The sequence below is a fragment of the Grampus griseus genome (assembly GCF_964374135.1).
Source record: "Grampus griseus genome assembly, chromosome: 5".
Taxonomy (NCBI): domain Eukaryota; kingdom Metazoa; phylum Chordata; class Mammalia; order Artiodactyla; family Delphinidae; genus Grampus; species Grampus griseus.
Window position 1 is genome coordinate 96227173 of NC_138998.1, and position 26082 is coordinate 96253254.

Here is a 26082-nt window from a genome sequence, read left to right on the forward strand (position 1 = left end):
ACCAGTTGCGATTCTCTAGTCACCATTTCCTCATTACTCATCTCATCATGTTCTGAGATAGGTACTATTATTAGTTCCATTTTACAGATGAAGAAATCGAAGCTCAGAGGCTAAGTGTATTAAATCACATGGTTAATAAGTGGCAGAAATGGAATCCTTCCTGAAGAAAAGCTAGGTAAGACATGATCAAGGAATACATTAAAAATTTTGAATATATGTATATTCTTCTAGAACCCAATCACTGTTTTAGAAAGATCTTCAAGTTACCCTAGAAGAGCAGTTTTCAAAGTATGGTCTGAGGAGCCCTGGAAGTCCCCAAGAGTATTTACAGGGTATTTGTGATGTCAAAGCTATTTTCATAATAATACTTAGATTTTGCCTTTTTCATATTCATTCTCTCACAAATGAACAACAGAATTTTCCAAAGGCTACATGAAATATGGTATCATCACAGATTCAATAGAGAAGAAGATATGAGAACGTACCTGCCTGTGCCCTAACCAAATATTGAGATTTGCAAAAATATTAAAAAATGTCACTATTCTGATTTTCTTTTTGGAAAATAGTTAATTTTCATTTAAAAATAGGCTATTTATGTTAACATGCATTGGATTTATCGCTACTTCTAAATGAATTAATAAATGGTTAAAATTTCTTAATTTCTAACCAACATAATCCACATAAATTGTGGCTCCTCAATAAACGTTGAGTGTAAGAGGTCCTGAGACCAAAAGGTTTGAGAACCACTGACCTAGAAATAACAGAACTTCCCATTTAAAAATACAAATATAGGGCTTGCCTGGTGGCACAGTGGTTAAGAATCCACCTGCCAATGCAGGGGACACGGGTTTGAGCTACGGTCCAGGAAGATCCCACATGCTGCAGAACAACTAAGCCCGTGCGCCACAACTACTGAGCCCACGCACCGCAACTACTGAAGCCCGTGCGCCTAGAGCCAGTGCTCTACAATAAGAGAAGCCAGCACAATGAGAAGCCCGCACACCACAACAAAGAGTAGCCCCCGCTCACCGCAACTAGAGAAAGCCCATGCACAGCAATGAAGACCCAACGCAGCCAAAAATAAATAAAACTTAAAAAAATAAAAATACAAATATAGAATGACAGAGTACTGAGATGTACTTTTATTAAAATTTTTTTAATTTATTTTTTGGCTGCGTTGGGTCTTCATTGCTGCGTGCGGACTTTTCCTAGTTGCAGCAAGCGGGGGCTACTCTTTGTTGCAGTGCACAACCTTCTGATTGCAGTGGATTCTTTTGTCACGGAGCACAGGCTCTAGGGCACGAGGGCTTCAGTAGTTGTGGTGCGTGGGATCAGTAGTTGTGCCTCGCAGGCTGTAGAGCGCAGGCTCAGTAGTTGTGGCACACGGGCTTAGTTGCTCTGCGGCACGTGGGATCTTCCCAGCCCAGGGCTCAAACCCGTGTCCCCTGCATTGGCAGGCGGATTCTTAACCACTGCGCCACAAGGAAAGTTCCTGAGATGTACTTTATATTCTTTTATATTAATCATTTGATAATCTTGTTATTTTCCTTGTCATTGGATATCAATTCTTATACATACTATCAACAATTTAATCACAGTTTTAAAGTGAACTGATACAGATCATATATTTATATATATTACATATATATATTATACATAAGAAAATATATCACATATATTTACATATATTTGTAAAACAACAAAAGGCTAAACTTCATATTAAATAATTTAAACTAATGTAAGTGAAGAGCAAAAAAAAATCATTTTTGAAGTGCCAATAATTTTACTCCTTTGGTTTAAATAGTAATAGTCTATAATTTAGTGCTTTTCTTTCTCTTCCTTGGGGGGAAAAAAAACACCTAACTATAGTTTTATAGAAAGCTATTTTTCATTAAGTGTTCCTACTTTCACTTTATTACCCAGTTGAGTGCATAGGAGTCTGGAGTAATTTTCTTTGTATCAAGAAAAGAACAAAGCTCTGGCTCATGGTACTGGATGAGTAATCGGAAAAGATGAAATGGTCTCCCCTTCAGAGAACAATCCCTAAAAAACAAAAGCAGCAAAGTTTCTTGCATTAATAGGTCAGAAATGATCATGTCAGTAACCGATCCTCCTGCAATACCCACCTCCCCTCCCTACCACAGAACATCTGAACACCACAGCACTGACAACAGCAAGCCTGCCTGATACAACCGGGCAGACCTCTCTTGCTAACACCTGATATACCTGACCTGAAAGAAGTCTGTAGAAACATCAGGTCTACAGCCAACTCTAGGCAGAGTCTTTCCAGGTGAACCCAGGCAGCACTCAGGAGAAAGGACTACAAGGACCAATGAAAACAGTGGGACCACTTAGGTTGTTTTGATAAGTTTTGGATCCCAAAAGGATATCTGGAGAGTCCTGAGGAAGTCCAGCTCCCTTCTTCCCTGCCAAATAAGAAGAAACTCCTAGAAAGGCTTCAGGTTAGCTCCACAGTTAATGTACTCAATTAGGAATCCTTCAGCAAAGGTACAAGTCTGAAATGGCCACAGATGAACATTCCAAAATAGTGGACCCAGAGCCTTAGAAGCTGTTGAAGTGGCCTGGGTATCAGGTGCTCAGAGTGAATCCTGGGAGGTGCCAAACACTGACCTTATTGAGTAACTGTACTACTTCTTACCTTGTTCCCCTATGTCTCATAAATCATTAAAAATTTAAAAAAATTTAAACAGCTCAAAGCACAGGCCATCATAATAAAAGTCAGTATTTATTGAGGAAATACCATGTGCCAGACACTATAATAGACACTTTACAAAGTTACCTCATTTTATCTTTACAGGCAACTATGAAAGACACTATTATCATCTTCACTTTACAGATGAGAAAAATGAGGCTTAGCTGCGGTCAAGCAGCCCACCCAAGGTCATGTAGCTAAGAAGTGATGGAACTAAGACTTGTACACAGAAACTGGGCATTAAACCATTATGCATACTACCCTTCCACATATGTAATTTAATATTTCAACAAGTGGTACTTTGGTAGATGTACAGTCTAAAAAAAGCAAACTATAAAAAAGCTGAAGGACTTCCCTGGCAGTCTAGTGGTTGGAACTCCACGCTTCCACTGCAAGGGGCGGGGGTTTGATCCCTGGTTGGGGAACTAGGATCCTGCATGCTGCAGGGCATGGCCAAAGAAAAAAAAACACTGAAACAAGGTAAAAGGCTTCATGCAAAAAAGTTAATGAAATGAATGTCAGTTTTAACATAAAAGCATTGATAAGGAATGTTTCAAAGTGCTATTCCAACGGGAATAATGAAAAATAATTTCTACAAAACTAAGCTCTAAGGTCAATGCCAGGATTTGGTATGACCCTCTATCTACCATTTTCTAATACTGCAGATAACAGGGAAGTTTTGTAGAAAAAGCCCTAAATTGGTAATTCAGATGCCCAAAGACAGAAGTGGATTCATATTGGCAAGATTACTTCCTCCTTAATCTGAATACTTTCCCCACTCTACGTATGCAAGGCAATAGACTGCTAAAACAAAACACATAAACACAGGTTGTAAGCAGAGTAGGGACATATGTTGTAAGGACAATTGCCTAGTTTGCCTCAGAAAAAGTGGAACATCTCAGAGAGTCAGCCATTGCAACAGCATCTATTCATTTAATAGCTGTGTATTACAAAGTTACTCTCCACTGCAAAGCACTGTGCTTGATAGAATTCTACCTATGTTATATCTGAATCTGTAATAAGAAGATACATTATAGTGGAGTTGTTCTAGCAGCATTTTGTGGGGCTGGGCCCTATGCAGGGGTATTAACACTGACCCTGGAGCATTGTGTTACATGTGGAACTCATGGAAACAGTAACTGGAGAACCTGACAAGACGGTATGTTACACAGCTCAATGTAAACCCCAATCCTTCTATTAGTAACTACCACCGCCAACATTCTGTCGAGAGAAAGCTGGAATATCATGTCCCTTGCTATTACTAGCTCTGTTACACTGAGAGGTGGTAGAATATAAGCAGTTGAGAGACTTAGTATAACAGAAGACTCCCAAATATGAATTCCAGTCTCAGCTTTACCATGACCTTAGCCCTGTATTCTGGCATCTCTGGGTCTGTTTTCCTAACATGAAGCACTATCGCTTCCAGGTAGCACAGAGGTTCTCCACTCTGGAGTACACTAGAGTCACATGGGAGTTAAAACAAAAACAAAAAAACCCCTACATGGCTCTACATAGTCTATTTATAGTTGAAACTTCAAGAACCAGTATGTTTTAAAAGTTCTTTGGCTGAACAGACATTTCTCCAAAGAAGATATACAAATTGTCACTTAGCACATGAAAAAAAGCAGAAAATCATTAGCTGTCAGGGAAATGCAAATCAAAACCATAATGAGACACCACTTCACGCTCAGTCTGGCTATAATTTTAAAAAAAAAATGTTAACAAGGATGCAAAGAAACTGGGATCTTCATTCACTGCTGGTGGGAATATAAAATGTTGTTGTAGAAAAATCTGGCAATTCCTCAAAAGGTTAAACACGGATTTACCATATGATTCAACATTTCCACTCCTAGGTACATACCCAAAAGAAATGAAATACATGTCCACATAAAAACTTGTACACAAATGTTCACAAATGCACTATTCGTAATAGCTAAAAAGTGAAAACAATCCAAATGTCCAGCAACTGTTGCATGAGTAAATAAAATGTGGTATTTTATATTGTGCATACAATGAGATATTACTTGGCAATAAAAAGAAATAAGTACTGATATATGCCATAATATGGATGAATCCTTAAAACACTATACTAAGTGAAAGAAGGTAGTCATAAAAGACCACATATTATACGATTCCATTTATATAAATTCTCCAGAATAGGCAAATCCATAGAGAAAGATAAGTGGTTGCCTAGGGCTGACAGTATTAGGGGAAAACGGAGAGTTGACTGCTAATGAGTATTGGGGTTTCTTTTGGGGGTGACAGAAACATTCTAAAAGTGATTGTGGCTATGGCTGCACAACTCTGTGAGCATACTAAAAACCACTGAATTGTACCTACTAAAAGGATGAATTTTGTAATATGTGAATGATACTTTAAGCTATAAAAGAAAAAAAAAAGTTCTTCAGTTGATTCTAATAAGCAACGAGGGTGGAGAACCTTATTAGTTAAAGCACAGGTGTCCAATCAAACTTAGGTTCAAATCCTGACTCAGTCATAAAGCAGAAGTGTAATCCTGAATAAGTCATTTAATGTCCTTCTTTGCCTCAGTTTCTGCAGCTGTAAATCAGAGATACATACCTTACAGTGGTCACTGTTTAAATGAGAAAATACACAAAGGACCTACACCTAATATAGTGTGTTACCGCACAGTAAAGCAGAAAAAAATGGTAGTCACTTAACTATCAAGCTCCAGAACAGCTGCACACTGCAATCAAGCGAGAAGCTCTAAACCTAAACAAACATCAGTGCACCAATGTCCTCCTCAGAGATGGGATTTAATTAGTCAGGTATGTAAATGGGCATCAGAATTTTTAAGAACTCCCCCCAATGATTCCAATGTGCATCAAAGGTTCACTGTGCAGCCAAACCACTGGTCTAGATTATGTCAAAAGTCCCTTTTGGCTCTAAAATCCTGACTACCTGATCCACAGCACTGAGAACTACAAGAATTCTTTCTGGCCTCGTAAGTGCAACACCTGCTACTACCCACCCCCCCTTCCCCTGCCCCCCACAATGACCTACACATCTGTCTAGACTCAACTTAAGTGTCACGTTCCCAGAGGTGACCTCCCTGACCTCCAGGGCAAGTTAGGTCACCCCCATTATACATTCCCATAGCACTCTATATTTCACCTTCCTGACACTCAGCGCACTTCTAATTACTTGTTCAACGCCTGTATTTCTAGGACTACATTCCAAGCTGTAACCCCAGCACCTCATTTAAAGTAGCAGCACTCCAGGGCTTCCCTGGTGGCGCAGTGGTTGAGAGTCCGCCTGCCGATGCAGGGGACACGGGTTTGTGCCCCAGTCCGGGAAGATCCCACATGCCGCAGAGCGGCTGGGCCCGTGAGCCATGACCGCTGGGCCTGCACGTCCAGAGCCTGTGCTCCACAACAGGAGAAGCCACAACAGTGAGAGGCCGCGTACCACAAAAAAAAAAAAAAAAAAAAAGTAGCAGCACTCCAAAAATTTTACTTTTTACTTAGACACTATGTTACTGTTCTATAAGTAAAGAAATCAAAAAACTATGAAGAGTTATACTGCATATATAAACCCTAGAAGCATAAATTACTTTTTTTTAAATTGGAGTATAATTGCTTTACAATGTTGTGTTAGCTTCTGCTGTATGACGAAGTGAATCAGCTATATGTATACATATACTCCCTCCCTCTTGGACCTCCCTCCCACCCCACCCCCATCCCACCCACCTAGGTCATCACAGAGCACCAAGCTGAGCTCCCTGTGCTATACAGCAGGTTCCCATTAGCTATCTATTTTACACGTTAATGTATACACGTCAATCTAAAAGCACTGAGCTGAGCTCCCTGTACTATATAGCAGGTTCCCACTAGCTACCTATTTTACACATGTTAGTGTATATATGTCAATCTAAATCTCCCAATTCATCCCACTCCCCCTTACCCCCCGGTTCTCTACATCTGCGTCTCTATTCTGCCCTGCAAATAGGTTCATCTGTACCATTTTTCTAGATTCCACATATATGCATTAATATACAATATTTGTTTTTCTCTTTCTGACTTACTTCACTCTGTATGACAGACTCTAGGTCCATCCACGTCTCTACAAATGACTCAATTTCTTTCCTTTTCATGGCTGAGTAATATTCCATTGCATAAGTTCTTAACTAAAGAATCCTTTAAAAAATGTTTATAACCACAAAAATAAAGTCAAGTAACAATTATGATTCAAACAACCTTAAAAATTATTTGAACCATTTACTTTACCATCAAAATAAATCTAACAACTTTAGTTCAAAACAAACTAGACCTTTATTCATTTTTAAAAGTGTAATAACTAAATAATATTTTACCTGGGAATGTACTTATTCATGATAGCATAAAAGCAGTTGTATAAATCGCTGCGTGGCAGTTGAAGATGCACCAACGGTTTGAGTAGATGTATCCAGCTAAGGGACGTGCTATATTTAATGTTACGTGATTTACAATAAAAGGTAATTACAGATTCAATATCCAAAAGTAATTCTGCTGCCTTCTCTTCGGGCACTGAAAGCTGGTCTAGAAAATAAGTGTCAAAATAAAGTTACCAAGGGCCTGTTAGATGCTCAGTTATTGGACAAAATATTGGGTTACAAACATACAATACTACCTTACTCTATTTAGAGTATGTCAAGGGCAAAATAGAACTACATAAAAGCATATTTTTCCTTATACTTATTCATATTCACTAGGTATTCAGTATTTACTAAGTTAATAATACCTGACCTATATATATATGTTATATAGATATATATGTATCTTATATGTATCTATATAACATATAGATATATACAAGAATGGACAATCTGAAGCAGGAAAGGTAGGCATAACCCACATTCCTGGAAAGCAAAAAAGTGTTTTCCAAATAACAGATTATCATCTGCCCCATAATGGGCAGCTGCCACTATAGCTTTGTCAAGGGGAGGGAAAGTGATTCATTCTCCACCACCAAATTCCCTTTCCTTTGCCCACATCAGCAATAGTGCTTCTGTTGAGGTTAGCACATAAAAGCTTATTTAGTCAATAATTCAACTAAAATGTGACAGAGAAAGAAACAAAAAGACCAATGGACTATAGATGAATTAAAAAAGAAAAATATAAACCAAATTAATTTAATCTTCAAAAGACCTTGTGGGGTGATTGGAAACCTATTCACCCATGATTTACAATACTTTTTCTATAACAGATCATGACTTACGACTTACAGATAAACTTTTGGAACACAGCCCCCTTAAATCTGAGGACTGTATACAATCATACAGATCTTCAATTATCCAAAAAACAATTTAAAACTGCCACAAAACTGTAAAGGTACTTAAAGAATTAAACATAAGTATGTTAATGTTTAATCAAACATAATGCGAAAGAAACACTAAAAATCAGACTCTCTTAAAATATTAGACATTATTTCGTAAGAATTTCAAAAAAGAAGTTCTAAAGCTATTTATTAGCCCTTTACAAATTCAACATATCCCAAATTATAACAAGTTAATTCTACTAAAGAGCAACTCCTCCATCCAAAAATTATTTGAAATTTTTTTCACTGTTTGAAAACAATTATTAAACTTACCAATAAACTCCAGACAATCTTTGTGAATAGTGTTCTGTTCTGGCAGGTCTAAAATACCATCCCAGGATGCCAAACTATCTCCTTTTCCTGCAACATTTAGAGCAATCTGGAAGAAAGATTAAAAAAAGCAAACAGCTTCATATGTTATTTCTCATTCTTGGAAAATATGCTATAATAATGGAGGCCTGAATTTAGGAATAATGCACACTTCAAAGATTACAAAGTAATGTATCTATAGCAAATTTTACTATTTCATGTTAATCCAGTGAATAAAATGAATTACACAAAATATTTACATAATTATATATATAAATTTATTTCAAGCAAACATCATTAATGCTATAGACTGAATGTTTGTGTCCCCTCACCCAAATTCATTTATGTTGAAACCTAATCCCCAATGTTTTGGTAAATACAGGCAGGGCCTTTGAGAGGTGATTAGGACATGAGGGTGGAACACTCATGAATGGGATTAGCCCCCTTATAAAAGAAACCCCAGTTAGCTCCCTTGTCCCTTCAGCCATGTGAGGACACATTAAGGAATTACCATTCTTTTCAATTTAACAGTGTTATGGTTATTTTAAAAGTCTTTATCTTTTAGACTTTCATACTAAAATATTTTAGTGTGCTACCAAGGATCTGCTTTAAAATAGTCCAGTGGGCGGGGTGGGGAGGAAAGGATAGAATACTAATCAAACAAGACTGGCCAAATGTTGGTAACAGTTAAAGCTAAGTGATGGGTAAATGGGGGTTCACTAACAAGTCTCTCTACTTTTGTATGTGTTTTAAATTTCTATAACAAAACATTCAGAATGCTATATACACTTGTAATTCCATTTCTGTTACATATATATGTGCAGAGTGGAAAAAATAAGATGTGTCACCAAGGCATTATTATGTGTTCTACCTATAAGTGGTAGATAACAGATTTTTTTTTTTTTTTGCGGTACGCAGGCCTCTCACCATTGTGGCCTCTCCCGTTGCGGAGCACAGGCTCCGGACGCACAGGTTCAACGGCCATGGCTCACGGGCCCAGCCGCTCCACGGCATGTGGGATCTTCCAGGACCGGGGCATGAACCCGTGTCCCCTGCATCAGCAGGCGGACTCTCAACCACTGCGCCACCAGGGAAGCCCAACAGATGGTTTTTTATCTTATCCTTTGCTTACACGTTTTAACAAAGGGAACTACTTCTTTTTTCATCATAAAAAAATCTTAATTTAAAATTTAAAAATGATAATACACATGTACTAGAGAACAGCTGAAGCGGAAAATAAAGCAAAGGACAATCTCCTGTAATTCTAACACCCAGAGACCTGTTTCTTCTCCCTACCTTTTTTTTTTTAAAACATAGCTGAGATCATTCCATATCTGCAATTATATATCCTATTTTACTCATTGGTTGCATTTTCCCATTTCAGTGAACAATCTTCATAAACATCATTTCTAATGGCTACAAAAGAAAGCACTGCCTTTCAAAACCTGAATTATTAAATATACCAAACACTACAGAAACACACATTTTAGCAAGCTGCTCTGTTTGATGAATTTTCTAAGTGTGGCATGTACTTCTGCAACTAAGACAACTGAAAATAAAAATTCTAAAATATTATTCTTAAGTCATTACATTTTATTTGTTTCAGTTTCTAGTTACCTTCCAAACTTTAGCCCTCAGATCAGCAGGCAGTGGTCTCCCTTGAATTATATTTCTCAAAGTTTCAAGATCACAACCTCCTGCTTCCAAAGCTTCTTCAAGATCTTTTTCCCTGAAAGACAAGTCCCATTTATTAAGATAAATTTTATTTGTTTTTCCTTCCTCAGTACTCATTTATAAGTATGACCTATTAAAGGTTATGTCTAAGAAAGAAAGGTTCTTAGACATAATGCCAAGGCATACACTACATTTTGTTTTCTTGAAAGGAAATCTCAGGTTTCATACAGTCAATTTATTCTTATTTTACACTTAGTTCTAGCAAGCTTAGTTATCTGTTTGCTAAGATTAAAGAAATTTAAAAACAGGAAACAGGGCAAACAGCATTGAGAAGTCATAGTAATAGTAATATTCATAGTAGGGATAATGACTAATAACTTTCTATAGCACTAACTTTGTGCCAAGCACAGTTCAAACATTTCACATGCCTTTAAATTCTTGCAATAACCCTATGAAACAGATTATATCACTGGCCCTAGCTTACAGACATAAAAACTGAGGCAAAGGGCGGTTGTATAGCTTATAGTCACACAACTAGTAAGCAGGAGAACTAGGATTCCAATTTTAACAGTCTGGTACCAGAATTTATGCTCTTAACATTATGCCAGATGGTGGCAAGAAGGAGAAACCATAAAATTGGGCCAAGAATTCAAGGTATGGGAATACTACTACAAAACTATACAGATCTCATGCCTAGAACAATACCTGTCTTACAGTGAATATTCAATAACTGTTAGAGGAACGAAAAAAACTCTAACGTCATCACTGTGTTTATTATATATTAAAGCAAAATAATACCACATCATCAAATAAATTATCAAGTAAATCATCAAGCAGTTATGTTTAGTCTACTATGTTTAAGGAGAAAAGTAAGTATGAAATAAATTTTATTTTCATTTGTATATGGTTAAAATAATACTTAAAAAAAAAACTTTCACAAAGGTATGAATTGTTTTTTAGCCAGGAAATAACTACTTAAAATAGCTAATTCCCTCAGAATTCTCAAAGGCTAAGGTTCCAGTCATTGTTTACAATTTTAGCATACAATACATAAGAAATCTGTACAAATAAAAATCCCTAACTTAGCCAATTCCTAAAATTCTTTGGAGCAGGCTAAAAGGCAGAGCATCCCACTAGGATCAGAAAACCAGGATTTTGTCATTTTTGTGGTTTTTGAGGAAAATAAATTACTCCCATTACATTCTCTCAATAAGATAATGTAAATCCCTTCCTCTACTCATAGGATTCCAAGAATATTAGTTTAACTGTATAAATTTCCCAAAGTGTTGCCCCCTTAAGGGAAAGGAATTAAACGAAAATGTAATCACTTGGGTTCAAATTCAACAGAAAAGCCGTGATCAAATTTGAAAGATTTCTTAACCAAGCTACTACAAACTCATATGTTTAAGAATCTAACTAGTAACCACACAAGAAACATTTCGTTCTTTTGCTATATGGTTACCAAAGTGTTGGACCAGGAAGTGAAAGAAACGTCATGTCTACTGTTGAGACAGTTAATTAAGGTCTATAGTTGATAAAGACTGGGGTTTATCTATTCTATTTGGCCAAAATGTACACGACAGCCTGTTAGAATTCGAAGGATTGTTTGTAATCATTACACAAAGAAAATGTAATGGAATCTTTCTTAATAAATACCATACTTTTAAATGATTAAATGTGTAAATGAACTGAAAACCCCATTTAATGAGATAAAATTCTTTTTACCAAATTAATGAAGAACTAGAATTTTTCCATTTTTCTTTTTTTTTAATATTTATTTATTTATTTGGCTGCCTCAGATCTTAGTTGCGGCACGTGGGATCTTCGTTGCAGCATGCGGGATCTTTCGCTTGCCACATGCAGAGTCTTCAGTTGCGACAGGCGGGATCTTTAGTTGTGGCATGTGGGTTCTAGTTCCCTGACCAGGGACTGAACCCGGGCCCCTTGCATTGGAAGCACGGAGTCTTAGCCACTGGACCACCATGGAAGTCCCTAGAATTTCTGCATTTTTCAGTGTAAAATCTTTGGTTTCTTTTTGAACTTTGCCAAATCCCTTACTATTCCAGACAACAAAGTCAGTACTTTGGGGCAAAATGTCCAATCCTCAGTGTACTTGATAATAATGATAATAATATACAAGCACATCTTTGTTGATACAGCTGCTATTGGATTATTTGATGCTGCCCCCAGGGAACCACAAATGTAGTTTCCAGGAACACAACCATGAGCAAGAGACCAGAAAATGCTCCACCTTAAGTAGTCAAAGGTACTTCTCACAAACTAAACAATTAGAAGTAATGTTACCTTCTGAACAAGGTGTTCAAAGGTTTAGTTATCAGACCTTGAACATTACAAATGTGCATGTAAAATTAGTAAAAGAGCTGAAACAGTGAAGTTAATTCATAAAAGAGTCAATTTCCTAACAAGAGATAGGAACTCTATGGCATTTAGCTCTCAGACAGAACTTTCCTTCCCGGAAAGCAAATTTCTTTTTACTTTTGAACAAGCAATACCTAATATCCAAAAGAAAAATGTACGTCTGGTGGAGTATGACTGGGTGGGTTGAGATTTTTTAAGTCTTCTCTGATTATGGTGGCTTCTTAATATCCTTACAAGATAAAGTTGATAGAAATGTACTGGATATTCAGACAGGTCTTAAAAATAGAAAAGTACAGGCCTTGTCCATTTATCCTAGTAAATACGAAAAGTAAGTAATTGTCTTCTTTGCTCAAAGATTTAAGGCAAAACAAATCCAAAGTTTTAGGGTTAGAAAGAAGCAGAAAGGCATCTCTTCCTGTACCTGTACCTTGAAACTGTAACATTTGTTTGTATAACAGTATAGCACTTCCCTGGTGGCGCAGTGGTTAAGAATCCACCTACCAATGCAGGGGACACGGGTTCGATCCCTGGCCTGGGAAAATCCCACATGCCGAAGAGCAGCTGGGCAGGCCCGTGCACGGCAGCTGCTGAGCCTGTGCTCTGGAGCTCATGCTCTGCAACAAGAGAAGCCACGACAATGAGAAGCCCGCCCACCACAACGAGGAGTAGCTCCCGACTGCGTCAACTAGAGAAAGCCCATGCACAGCAACGAAGACACAACACAGCCAAAAATAAAAACAAATAAATTAATTAATTTTAAAAAAATAGTATAGGTTTCTGTCAATGATCTATCAATGACATATTTTCAAAACTTAAATAAATCCTAATGGAATTTCTCCATACCTGATGTTCTGAGGCAAAATCACCTAATCTAAGCACTGTAACCCGATCTGCTAATCACAGCAAGGCAAACAATGGGACTAAATTTATATGATTTTAATGATTATATTTAAGTTAGCAACTGAATTAGATTTTTCTTCCTCAACCAAATGGTGAGTAACTTCTAGCACACTGAAGCATTTGCACAACACAAGTTAAGGGGGTGAGGGGACATGAATTTTCAAACACTACCAAATTAAGCATTCATTTCTAAATGCTTCTAGGATTAATATATTCAATTTGAAGTATTGTAATTATTTTCCAAATAAGCTGTACATTGAATCATATTTAAAGTTTTAATTTTTAAAAGCAACTAGATTATACTATACGTTGTGTTCCTAAAACTTAAAAAGTTACAGAAAATCTGCCACTGGGAAAAACTAACTATATATTACACTTTTTTCTAAATTCTGTTTTCTTCCTAATCATGTTCTAAACACTTCTCTTCCCTATAATTTCAAAATGTTTGCGAAGTTTAATTGTACACACTCCAAATAGGGGATGAAAACAAGACAGTCCATTGTCTAAAATTTTTTTACATATCTTTCTGCACTTAAAATCCATATTCATTAACAGCCATTCTGAATTCCCCTATACCCACCTCTCAGAGCCTAGCAACCACTGATTTACTCTCTGTCTCTATACATTTATCTATTCTGGATATTTTATATATAAAACCATACATACATGGTCTTTATGTCTGGTTTCTCTCACTTAGCATAACGTTTTCAATGTTGTAGCATGTATCAGCACATGCTATTTATTGCCAAAAGATATTTCATTGAATGTACTATATTTTAACTATTCATCACTTAATGGACATTTGATTTGTTTCAACTTTGTGGCTATTATGACTGTCTCTTTTTTGTTTTTAATTTTATTTTTTTAAATTTATTTTTGGCTGCGTTGGGTTTCTGTTGCTGTGTGTGGGCTTTCTCTAGTTGTGGTGAGCGGGGGCTACTCTTTGTTGCGGTGCGCAGGCTTCTCATTGCGGTGGCTTCTTTTGTTGCCGAGCATGGGCCCTAGAGCACACGGCCTTCAATACCTGTGGCACACAGGCTTAGTTGCTCCGCGGCATGTGGGATCTTCCAGGACCAGGGATCGAACCTGTGTCCCCTGCATTAGCATTGGCAGGCGGATTCTTAACCAGTGCACCACCAGGGAAATCCATGACTGTCTCATAATTTTGAACATTAATATCAATAATTCAATTGGTTAAGTGTATGATGCATACATAATACTTATTAATTATTCATTCTTCCCAAGAAAGTCTGGAAGAATTTAAAAATCAAGTCTATTAAAACTTCACACCCATTAGGATGGCTACTATTTTAAAAAAGAATGAAAGAACAAAATAAATGTTGGTGAGGATGTGGAGAAACTGCAACTCCATGCACTGTTGGTGGGAATGTAAAATGGTGTAGCCACTTTGGAAAATAGTATGGCTATTCCTCAAAAAAATTTAAAAATAGAACTACCATATGCTCCAGCAATTCCACTTCTGGATATATACCCAAGAGAAGTGAAAGCAGAAACTTAAACAGATATCTGTACACTCATGCTCATAACAGCATTATTCATAATAGCCAAAGGTGGATGCAACTTAAATACCCTTTGATGGATAAACAGATAAACAAAATAGGGTGTGTGTGTATACATATACATGTATGTATGTATGCATGTATACATACACACACACACACACACACAAAATGGAATATCATACAGCCTTAGAAAAGGATATTCTGACACGTGCTACAACACGGATGACTCTTGAGGACATTATGCAAAATGAAATAAGCCAGTCACAAAAAGACAAATGATGTACAATTCCACTTATATGAGCACCCAGAATACTCAAATTCATAGAGACAGAAAGCAGAATGGCGGTTGCTGGGGACTGGAGGCAGTGGGGGAATGAGGAGTTTGTGTTTAATGGGTATAGAGTTTCAGTTTTACAAGAGAAGAAGAGTTCTGGAGATTAGCTGCACAACAATGGGAATATAGTTAACACTACTGAACTGTATACTTAAAAGGTTAAAATGATAAGTTTTATGTATCTATTCTACCATAATTTTAAAAATTCAACTATATTTAGTATACCAGAACAGTTCATGGGACTTCCCTGGTGGTCCAGTGGTAAAGAATCCGCCTTGCAACACAGGGGACGCGGGTTCAATCCCTGGTCAGGGAACTAAGATCTCACATGATGCAGGGCAACTAAGCCCACGCACCACAACTACAGAGCCCACGCACCCTGGAGCCTGCGCGCCATGACTAGAGAGAGAAAACCTGCACGCCACAACTACAGAGAAGCCTGTGCACCACAACAAAAAGCCCACGCAGCGCAACTAAGACCTGATGCAGCCAAAAATAAAATAAATAAATCTTTAAAAAAAGTTCATGAATCCAGGCTTTAGATTCAGATCTGAGATCCAATATTGGCCCAACTCAATAGCCATGTAATATTAAGCAAGTAACATATATAGAAGCAGTGCCTATATTAGATCAGTTAACACTTAAACAAATTTCTGAACACAAAGCATTCAGTGCAATACTTGGCACATAATAATTCTTCAATAAATAGAAGCCACGAACACTATTACTGTTGTTATTATTACTGAACAATAGCTGACTTTTTTTTTTGACAAGCAAGTTCTATTTAATTCTCAAGGAACAGAAAATCCTTGTTCATAAAACTTCTTACAGAACAAAGAAAAAGGCCAAGCCATTAAGTTTAATTTTGAAAACAAAAAACAGGTAAAAAATATTGGCCAACTTGACTTATGACACTGAAAAACACAAAGAATTCAAATCTAGCAACGTATTAAAAAATAGTATATTGTGACTAAATTGAATTAATCATAAAAGTGAAAGGAAGTTTCAGTGTTTAAAAAAAATCTTTCACTGTAATTTACCACATTAATGGCAAAGAATGAGAGATTGGGTGATCAATGATAAAGAAAAAGGATTTAATAAAGTTAAGTTTTTTCTTCTCCAGATGGAATCAACTCTTAGAAAACTTGAAATAGGGAATTTTTTTAGTTTTTTAAAGGCTTTCTCCTAAAAACCTGTTGCAGATGTCATTTTTAATGGAAAAAACAAAACTTGAAATTCATTCCTGTTAAGATTGGGAACAAGACAAGAATGCCTGTGTTGCTTCTACTTACCAACGTTATTACCAGATACCTGACCAATGCAGTAAGACAAACAAATATAAGTAGACTAAATGAAATGAAATATATAATTATTATTTCTAAGTAAAATCATTTATATAGAAAACCAAAGAGAATCCAATAGCTGACTTTTAAATTAAAACTGACTTTTTGGGACTTCCCTGGTGGTGCGGTGGTTAAGAATCTGCCTGCCAATGCAGGGTACACAGGTTCAATCCCTGGTCCAGGAAGATCCTACATGCCGTGGAGAAACTAAGCCCGTGCGCCACAACTGCTGAGCCTGCGCTCTGGAGCCCGTGTGTCACAACTACTGAGCCCGCGTGCTTAGAGCCTGTGCTCCACAACGAGAGAAGCCACTGCAATGAGAAGCCTGCACACTGCAACTAGAGAAAGCCCGTGTGCAGCAACGAAGACCCAATGCAGCCAAAAACTTTAAAAAATAATAAATTTTTTTTAAAAAGGCAGGACCAGCATTAGAAAACAAATAATTCGTTTAAAAAAACTGAAAAATAAAAATTGGCTTTTTCTTATCGTAACAAAATCAAAGGGGATTTCCAATGTATTTTGACCTCCAGGAAAAAATGGGACAGGACTGGAACTCGGAGTCCCCAGAAAAGGCAACAGGATATATTCTGATCAGAAGGTGTGCAAAGCCAGAAACAGGCAGAAAAGGAAGTAAAGAACCAAATGGGAAGAGTGAGAAAGGATCTCAAATTAGCACAGACAAGAGGCAGGCACGGTGCAGGTCTTAGATCTGAAAGCAAGAACAACACTATAAAACTTTTAGAAAGAAAAACATAGGAGAAAATCTTTGTAACCTTGGTTACAAAGGAGTTCTTAGATATGTACCAAAAGGATGATCCATAAAAGGAAAAACTGATGAATTAGATTTCATTAAAATTAGAAACGTCTCTTGAAAAGAAAAACAAGGAAAGGACATGCCACAGAATGAGAGAAAAAAATGTAAAATTTCTGATAAAGGACTGTGTCCAAAAAATACACCAAATGCTTACAACTTAATGAAACGGAGCAGGACCTTATGGTCCTTACCCCCATGTCCTCAGCCAGCCTTTTGTGTGTGGAAAAACTTCAGCCAAAGAATAAGTTTAATCAGAGAAGTGAGAAAATGCAGAAACAAAGGAAAACAGTCCAACAAACTAAATAATAATAGTTTAGTCACTAAGCATAGTCAAGGACCTTTAGTTCCTCTTTAATGGCTACAGATAGTATTCTGAGCCATATCCTGTGAGCTGTCTTATAGATACTAAAACCCCCACCAGGTGGAAGAAGTTAACTACTTGACGACCAGCCATGACATAAGCTGCCACAATTCTGAGAACTGGCCTCAAATAAACGGGAACAAACCGACCCTGGAACTGAAGATTAATTGTACTTAAAACAAACAAGATGACGCTGATCAGACCACTACATGTCCAATTTCAAGGTGACTGTCAGAGCTGACTATGCGGTTTCTGCATGTAGTCCCCTCTTTTCACCTATAAAAGCTCTTGCCCACTGACTGTCAGTGGGTGGGAGTTGGCCTATGGGCAGGAGTCCACCCCCCACCCCCTTCTGCTGGCCCCCCAAATAAAACAAACCTTCCTTTCCACCATGCCTCTTTATTGGCTTCAGAGCAGGGAGCAGCCACACTCCCACTTTGAGTAACATTAATAGTAAGACAAAAGCCTGATTAACAAAAAATGGGCAAGTAATTTGAACAGACACTTCACAAAAGAAGACATATGAACAGCAAATAAGTACACGAAAAGCAGCTCAACATCATTAGTCATTAGGAAAGTAAAATAAAAATCAAACCCATAATGAGATAGCACTATATTCCCACCAGAAAAACTGAAAGACTAACAGCACCAAATGTTATTTATTGTAGAGCGAAACTGCAACTCTCATACACAGTTGGTGGGCATGAAAAATGGAACTGAACTTGGTATCCAGTTCAGCAGTTTCTTATAAAGTTAAACATAATTTTTTCCATTCAACCCAGCCATTCAACTTCTAGATATTTACCTAAGAAAAACAAAAGCATATATTCACACAAGGACTTATATATGAATATTCATAGCAACTTTGTTTATAACAGCCTCCAAATGGAAAAATACATATGCCCATCACACTCATCATTGGAAAATCAAATTGTAGTATAAAATGGAATACTACTCTGAATTTCAAAGGCAAAAACTATATGTAACAACATGGATGAATCTCAAAAGCATTATGTTTTTAGTGAAAAAAGCTATAACAAAAGACTAGTATATACTGAATGGTTCCATTTAATTGAAATTTTACAGAAGGCTGAACTATAGGGATAGAAACAGATTTGTGGTTTCCAGGGCCGGGGGTAGGAAAAGGGACTGACTACGAAGCAGTACAGGGAACTTTTTGGGGTGATGGAAGTGCAGTGCTGGATACATGATTGTACACGCTGGGTAAAACTCATCAAACTGCACCCTTAAAATTGGTGCATTTTCTTGTATTTAAATTATATTACAAAAAAAGATAACTAAAAACATGTAAGGGACCTTAAGATTCTTACAAATATATTTCATCAAGTTAATGGTGTTATTATTAATAAAGAACTTGGGATAGCATGTTCCTATGGAATTTCTTTACATGGAATTTCAAAATAATTTAGGGATCACATAGTCAAATTATTTATTTATTTATTTATTTATTTATTTATTTATTTGCAGTATGCGGGCCTCTCACTGTTGTGGCCTCTCCCGTTGAGGAGCACAGGCTCTGGACGCGCAGGCTCAGCGGCCATGGCTCACGGGCCCAGCCGCTCCCGCGGCATGTGGGATCTTCCCGGACCGGGTCACGAACCTGTGTCCCCTGCATCGGCAGGCGGACTCTCAACCACTGTGCCACCAGGGAAGCCCCAAATAATTTATTTCTAAGTTTAAGTTAAACCAAGTAAATAAATGCATTAAAATATTGCCTCTCTTTAAAATGTGAAAATGCTTCTGAGGATAAATTTTCTGCTTTCTTTACTATCTTGGTGAGATTTTTGTTCAGTCATTTTCATATGGAACTGCGCTCCTTGTGACCAGTATTTATGAGTGAAGGAGTAAGGCTTGGAGGGAAGTATGTGGCTCTAAAATGGCTTTTTCTAATTCTGAACAGCTAACTGGTCTATATGGCACTTATATTTTCTATTATGGCCTTTTTTGGTAAAACAGTCAAACAAAAGTCAACACACTATCTTTATATTACTTTATTTTAATGATATTATCCCATTTTTAAAAGTCATTTTAGAGAATTTGGTCAATGTATAAAAAAATATAAAAACCAACCACAAGTCGGGGCGGGGGATAAATTGGGAGGTTGGGATTAACATATACACACTACTATATATAAAATAGATAACTAAAAAGGACCTACTGTAAAGCACAGGGAACTCCACTCAATACTCTGTAATGGCCTATATGGGAAAATAATCTAAAAATGAGTGGATATATCCATATGCGTAACTGATTCACTTTGCTGTACACCTGAAACTAACAAAACATTGTAAATCAACCGTACTCCAATTAAAAGTAAAAAAAAAAAAAAAAAACAGAAACAACCACAATTCTATTACCATAAGATTAACATTCCGTAAATAACTTTTCAGTTCTTCATATATATGTATGTGTGTAAGTGTATGTGTGTGTGTACAGAAACATATATACACATAAAAACTGTTATATTGAATATATGTATATTTTTAATAAGCGTATTTTTTAAAATATTTGTTTATTTATTTATCTATTATGGCTGCGCCAGGTCTTAGTTGTGGCATGCAGGATCTTTAGTTGCGGCATGTGGACTTCTTAGTTGCAGCATGTGTGAGGGATCTAGTTCCCCGACCAGGGATCGAACCCGAGCCCCCTGCATTGGGAGTTTGGAATCTTACCCGCTGGACTACCAGGTAAGTCCTTATATTGAATATATAATTTTATGCTCTGCAGGATTCACTCATTTATATTTTTCAAAAATATCACACACATTTCTCTGAGTCATTCAATACTCTTAATAAAAAATAAGATTTTTAATGGCTGAGTAATTGATTTGGCTGTCCCCCTACTGTTTGGTATTTATGTACTTTCTAAATTTTCCTTGTGCTAATCTTTTCCCACTTATCCTTAGCACAAATTCCCTCAAGAATTATTCAATAATCAATATTCTTTAATGTTAAAAGTTAGGTAATGCAGGCATCAAATATTATTTAGAATTATGATAGTATCCATTTGAACAAAAAACAAAATCGTGAAAGGTGGGTACTTCAGAGAAATGAAATAGGAATGAAACTTTCACTTCTCACATAGCATCAGTCAGTACAGCTTGAGTATACTTATAATACATATTATATTTGTATGTAGTTTTTGAATAATTTAAATAACATTTATGGATTCCTTTTTAACATATATACCTTTCACCAAGCAATAATTAAGAATGAGTAAAGTGAGTCAGCTACAGGCATGTTCAAAGCAGTGCTTATTTTAACTATGAAAAACTACACACAATGTAAGTTGTCCTAAAATGAGGAATTGATTTAAATCAGCAGATGGAATACTAAGCAACAGTTTAAAATGCTAAAAAACAATTAATAAAATGGAAACTGTTTATAATATTAAGGACATGTATTAAGTTTTTAAGAAAAAATTTTAAAATTAACATCCAGGGAGGAACCAAGATGGTAGAGTAGAAGGTATAATGTTATAAGTCATAATTCTAGTTATTACTTTAAAATGTATATCTCAGAAATAACTAAAAAAATAAAATAAAATTAACATCCAAGCATACATGTTTAAAAGAAAAAGTACATTATCCCCACTCCCCACCCAGTCTTTCCCATACACATGGGGAAGGATATTTAAAAAGTTTATTTCTACTGGTTTACTTACAGGGGAATTTTAATTTATTTTGTTTTGTTTTGTTTTAGGGGGGATTATTATCTGTATCCTCGAAAATGCACAAATACTTGCAAGGAGAAAAAAGATGATAAAAATTCTCACCTCAAACATATATGTCCTTGCTTAAAGTATTAAGTATCTACTACTTAAGACTACTTCACATAATCAGTAAGAAGAAAACAATGTGGCATATGTAACATACATATATTAATTTATTTTAGTTCTCTCATACTGAATACTGAAAGTGTAAAAAAAAATAAACAAGTGCAACCCATACAGACAACAAACTTTTCTAAAAGTTTAAATATATGATAAACTTGGAAGGAAGTTAAAAGATGTAAAAATATTTGTTTCTATTTTTGAGCATGGAAGAAAATTAATTTTGGAGAAGGGATATCCTCCCCATGCTTCCTGTGTAAGGAGTTAAAAGTAGAGGGTGGAAGGGTGGCACAGATTTGCTATAAGAACTTTCATGTGGCTTCACTTTATGTCCTCAGTATTAATTCCATGGCCTAAGACTTCAAGCACATTCTTAACACCCTGAACTTCACTCCTCTGTCTTCCTGCCACATTCAGAAAGCTGCAAACTCCTAACAATGGGATAATCTAACCAGTTCTACTTTCTTTGTTCCTATACTCTGCTCACTGAGGACTTCATGGGAAAAGAAATTAAGACAACTTCATGATGCTATCATATATTCACCACCATCTATTTCTTCTAGGCATCAATGTTACCTAAAAATCTTCTATTTACCACTTTCTTCAGACTCCCTACCCAGCCCACTTTACCTCAAGTGACATTACTTCTGACTCCAAAGAGAAAATATAGGACAGCAGGCTTCTCTTCCCTTTGATCTCAGCCACTCTCCAAAACCAAACATAAGTAACTTATTATCCCAGACATCATTTCCTTCTTCCCTATATGCATAGATGTCTAGGTATCCTTTCTCTAGTCCAAGACTGATAACTTCACCTGGGTCTTATCTCCCTCATCCCTCCCTCTCCCACCCCGCCCCACCCCAACTCCTCTAGAGCCATGTGCCACCATTATCCCTCTCTCTCCTATCTTCCACTTCTCTTTCTCCACTGGCTCTTTCCTCTGAGCCATATACTCAAGTATTGCTATTAGAAACAACATCGATAATGACAACCACAAAAACTCCTCCAAACTTTCCTTTCACGTAGGTAACCAAACTCTTGGTTGTTCCTTTCCCAGCAAAGCTTTCTGAAAGTATTCTTGACAACATATGTCACCACTTCTCCCTCATCTTCCACTCAACTCCTCCTCTTACGCACCCAATCATTCCTCCTCCTTCTCTGACACCCACAACTCCAGAGGTACCACTCTCCCTATGCTCCTTCCTAATAATCAAACATTTACCTTAATTTGACCTTTCCAAAGCATCTGACGACTCTCCTTTCTCCAAAATAAAGATACACAGGGGCTTCCCTGGTGGCGCAGTGTTAAGAATCCGCCTGCCAATGCGGGGGACATGGGTTCAATCCCTGGTCCGGGAAGATCCCACATGCCGCGGAGCAACTAAGCCCATGCGCCACAACTACTAAGCCTGCGCTCTGGAGCCCACGAGCCACAACTACTGAGCCTGTGTGCCACAACTACTGAAGCTCTTGTGCCTAGAGCCCGTGTTCCACAACAAGAGAAGCCACTGCAATGAGAAGCCCGGGCACCGTAACGAAGAGTAGCCCCTGCTCGCTGCAACTAGAGAAAGCCCGCGCGCAGCAACAAAAACCCAACACAGCCTAAGTGAATGAATGAATTAATAAATAAATAAATAAAAACTACTCGTGTTTCTTTAAAAAAAAAGATACACAAATAGCCAATAAGTACATAAAAAGACACACATCATCATTAGCCATTAGGGAAACTCAAATCAAAACCACAATGAGAAAAAGGAAAACCCACAAAGGAGATGCCACTTCACACTCTCAAGGATGGCTAATACCAAAAAGTCATAATAGAAACTGGAATCTTCACACATTGCTGGTAGGAATGTAAAATGGTTCAGCTATTTTTGAAATTGGTTTGACAGATCCTCAAAATGTTAAAGTTGCAATATGACACAGCAATTCTACTCCTAGGTATACATACACACGAGAGAATACAATACATACACCACACAAAAACTTGTACATAAACCACAATGAGATACTATACAACACATCCATTAGGATGGCTAGTATCAAAAAAAAAGGGGGGGAGGGGGCAAAAATATGGAGAAATTAGAATTCTTGTGCATCGCTAGCTAGTGGGAATGAAAAATGGTACAGCCAACTGTGGAAAAGTTTGGCAGTTCTTTAAAAAGTTGAACGCAGATTCACCACATTACCTCGCAATTCCACTTTAGGGTATATACCCAAAAGAACTGAAAGCAAGGATTCAAACAGGTATTTGTACATCCATGTTCACAGAAGTATTATTCACAACAGCCAAAAAAGTAGAAACAACCCAAATATTCATTGATGTATGAATGGATAAACAAAATGTGGTACATATATATATATATATACAATGGAATGTTAGCCTTAAAAAGGAAGGAAATTCTGACACATGCTACAACATGAATGAACTCTAAAGACAAATGCTAAGTGGGGGAAAAAAAGTCACAGAAGGGCAAACAGTGTATGATTCCACTTATATGAGTTACCTAAAATAGGTAAATTCATAAAGACAAAAAGTAGAATAGAGGCTGGAGGTAGGGGGCAATGGGGAGCTATTATTTATTAGGTAGAGAGTTTCTGTTTGGGATGATCAAAAATTCTGGAAATAGACAGTGGTGATGGTTGCACAACATTGTAAATGTATTTAATGTCACTTAATTGTACATGTTAAAATGGCAAATTTTATGTTATGTATGTCTTATCACATTAAAAAAGGCAACAACAAAAAACTTCTAAAGAATATTTATTAACAGTACTATATTATTCATAATAGCCAAAAAAGTAGAAACAATCCAAATGTCCATCATCTGATGAATAAATAAAATGTGTATTCATACACTGGAATACTAAGCAATAGAAAGGAATGAAGCGTTGATAACATGCAACACGTGTGAACCTTGAAAATTATGCTCAGTGAAAGAAATCAGACACAAAGGCCACATATGTATGATTTTGTTCACATGAAATGTCCAAAACAGGCAAATGTATAGAGATAGAAAGTAGATCATTATGACCTGGGGTGACAGGGGAATAAGACGGATGCTAATGGGTATGGGGTTTCTTTGGGGGTAATGAAAACACTCTAAACTTAGATCATGGTGATGACTGCTTAACTCTGGGAATATACTAAAACCAGTGAACTGTACACTTTAAATGGATGTATTTTTATGATTCATAAATTACATCTCAAAAAAGTAACTTCATTAGAAATAGTTTACAGACTCTTTAATTTAGGGCTTTAAGAGGAAGCTTTTGTGTCAACCCTCATTTACTACTTCAATGAAGGGAGTGTATCACTATGAAGGGTCCAAGCCTCACCTTAGCGTTGTTAAGGGGGTAACAGCTTGCCTTGCCTCTTTAACTTCTCAAATTGATACTACTTGCTAAATACCGGTGTGGGAAAGGAACAGACTCCTAAACAGTTGCCATGGCAGCTCAACAGCAAAAGCATCAAAAATTAAGAATATAAAGGCTTAGAAACAATGTGTTACAGAGAAAATAATATAAAATTTAAAATCAGAAAACATGACATCAGATTCTATACAATTTTAACAGCCGTGTGACCTAAGATACAAACTCAGTTTCTTCACCTGTAAAACAGGGATAGTATCAGATACCATCCAATCAAAAGAGGTGGAGAGTATTTATACAACACATGAATTATCTCCTGTTCTACTAGACTATCACTCCCACTCCTCTTTCATTCCATCTTAATGACTACACCTTGCCTGAATCTGTCCTTTCCAACTTTCTTTTTCAGGACCGTCTCCATACAAGACTCCACAGGCATTGAAGATTCACTGTTTCCCCAAAAAGAAGTGTGTCAGACAGTGAGTTGCTGTTCACATGAACCACTGCTGGGTACATGTGACACAAATCCTGAGGCACAAATGAGACAACAGTAAAGTGTGGAAAAAACTAAAATTAGAAGACAAGCGAAAACATGCGTGTAGGAATACTAAGTAACTCTTCATTTAGTCAAGATTAAATCTTTAAAGGCAAAGTAAGCACTCAATAAGTTTTTTTTAATAGAAAGCATACATATGAAATAATGAAGTAGCCCTAGAATTAAGCAATTAGTAATCATTCCCAGCAACTTATTAGATGGCCTGTATGACTTCCCAAAGCCTATTCAACTTCAAAATAGACTCTTGTCACCCAAAAGCATACTGAGATAAATTGCTAAAACACTTAGGACAGAATGTTTTCTGGGTTGGAAACAAATCGTTTTAATTCATCAAGCTTCTCAGTCTACCAAGTAAGCTAAGTCAACTTCACTAGTTTTCAAAATTCTTTAAAATCCAATCCTTTCCTGTAATTATTTAAAAAATCAAAGATTATAGTAGTTCAAAAAGACCACTTAGGGGCTTCCCTGGTGGCGCAGTGGTTGAGAGTCCGCCTGCCGATGCAGGGAATGCGGGTTCGTGCCCCGGTCCGGGAAGATCCCACATGCCGCGGAGTGGCTGGGCCCGTGAGCCATGGCCGCTGAGCCTGCGCGTCCAGAGCCTGTGCTCCGCAACGGGAGAGGCCACAACACTGAGGG

General features: G+C 37.0%; 1 protein-coding gene across 1 annotated transcript in view; it reads right to left on the minus strand.

Moving 5' to 3' along the window:
• Positions 1–26082, minus strand: part of TBC1D23 (TBC1 domain family member 23) — a 64463-nt gene that overhangs the window by 28628 nt on the left and 9753 nt on the right. The window contains exons 2-5 of the mRNA XM_082655501.1: positions 9956–10067; positions 8303–8408; positions 7047–7251; positions 1920–2043 (exon numbers count right to left, since the gene is read on the minus strand). Coding sequence (XP_082511627.1) covers positions 1920–2043; positions 7047–7251; positions 8303–8408; positions 9956–10067 — 547 coding nt within the window. The remainder of the gene's footprint in view (positions 1–1919; positions 2044–7046; positions 7252–8302; positions 8409–9955; positions 10068–26082) is intronic.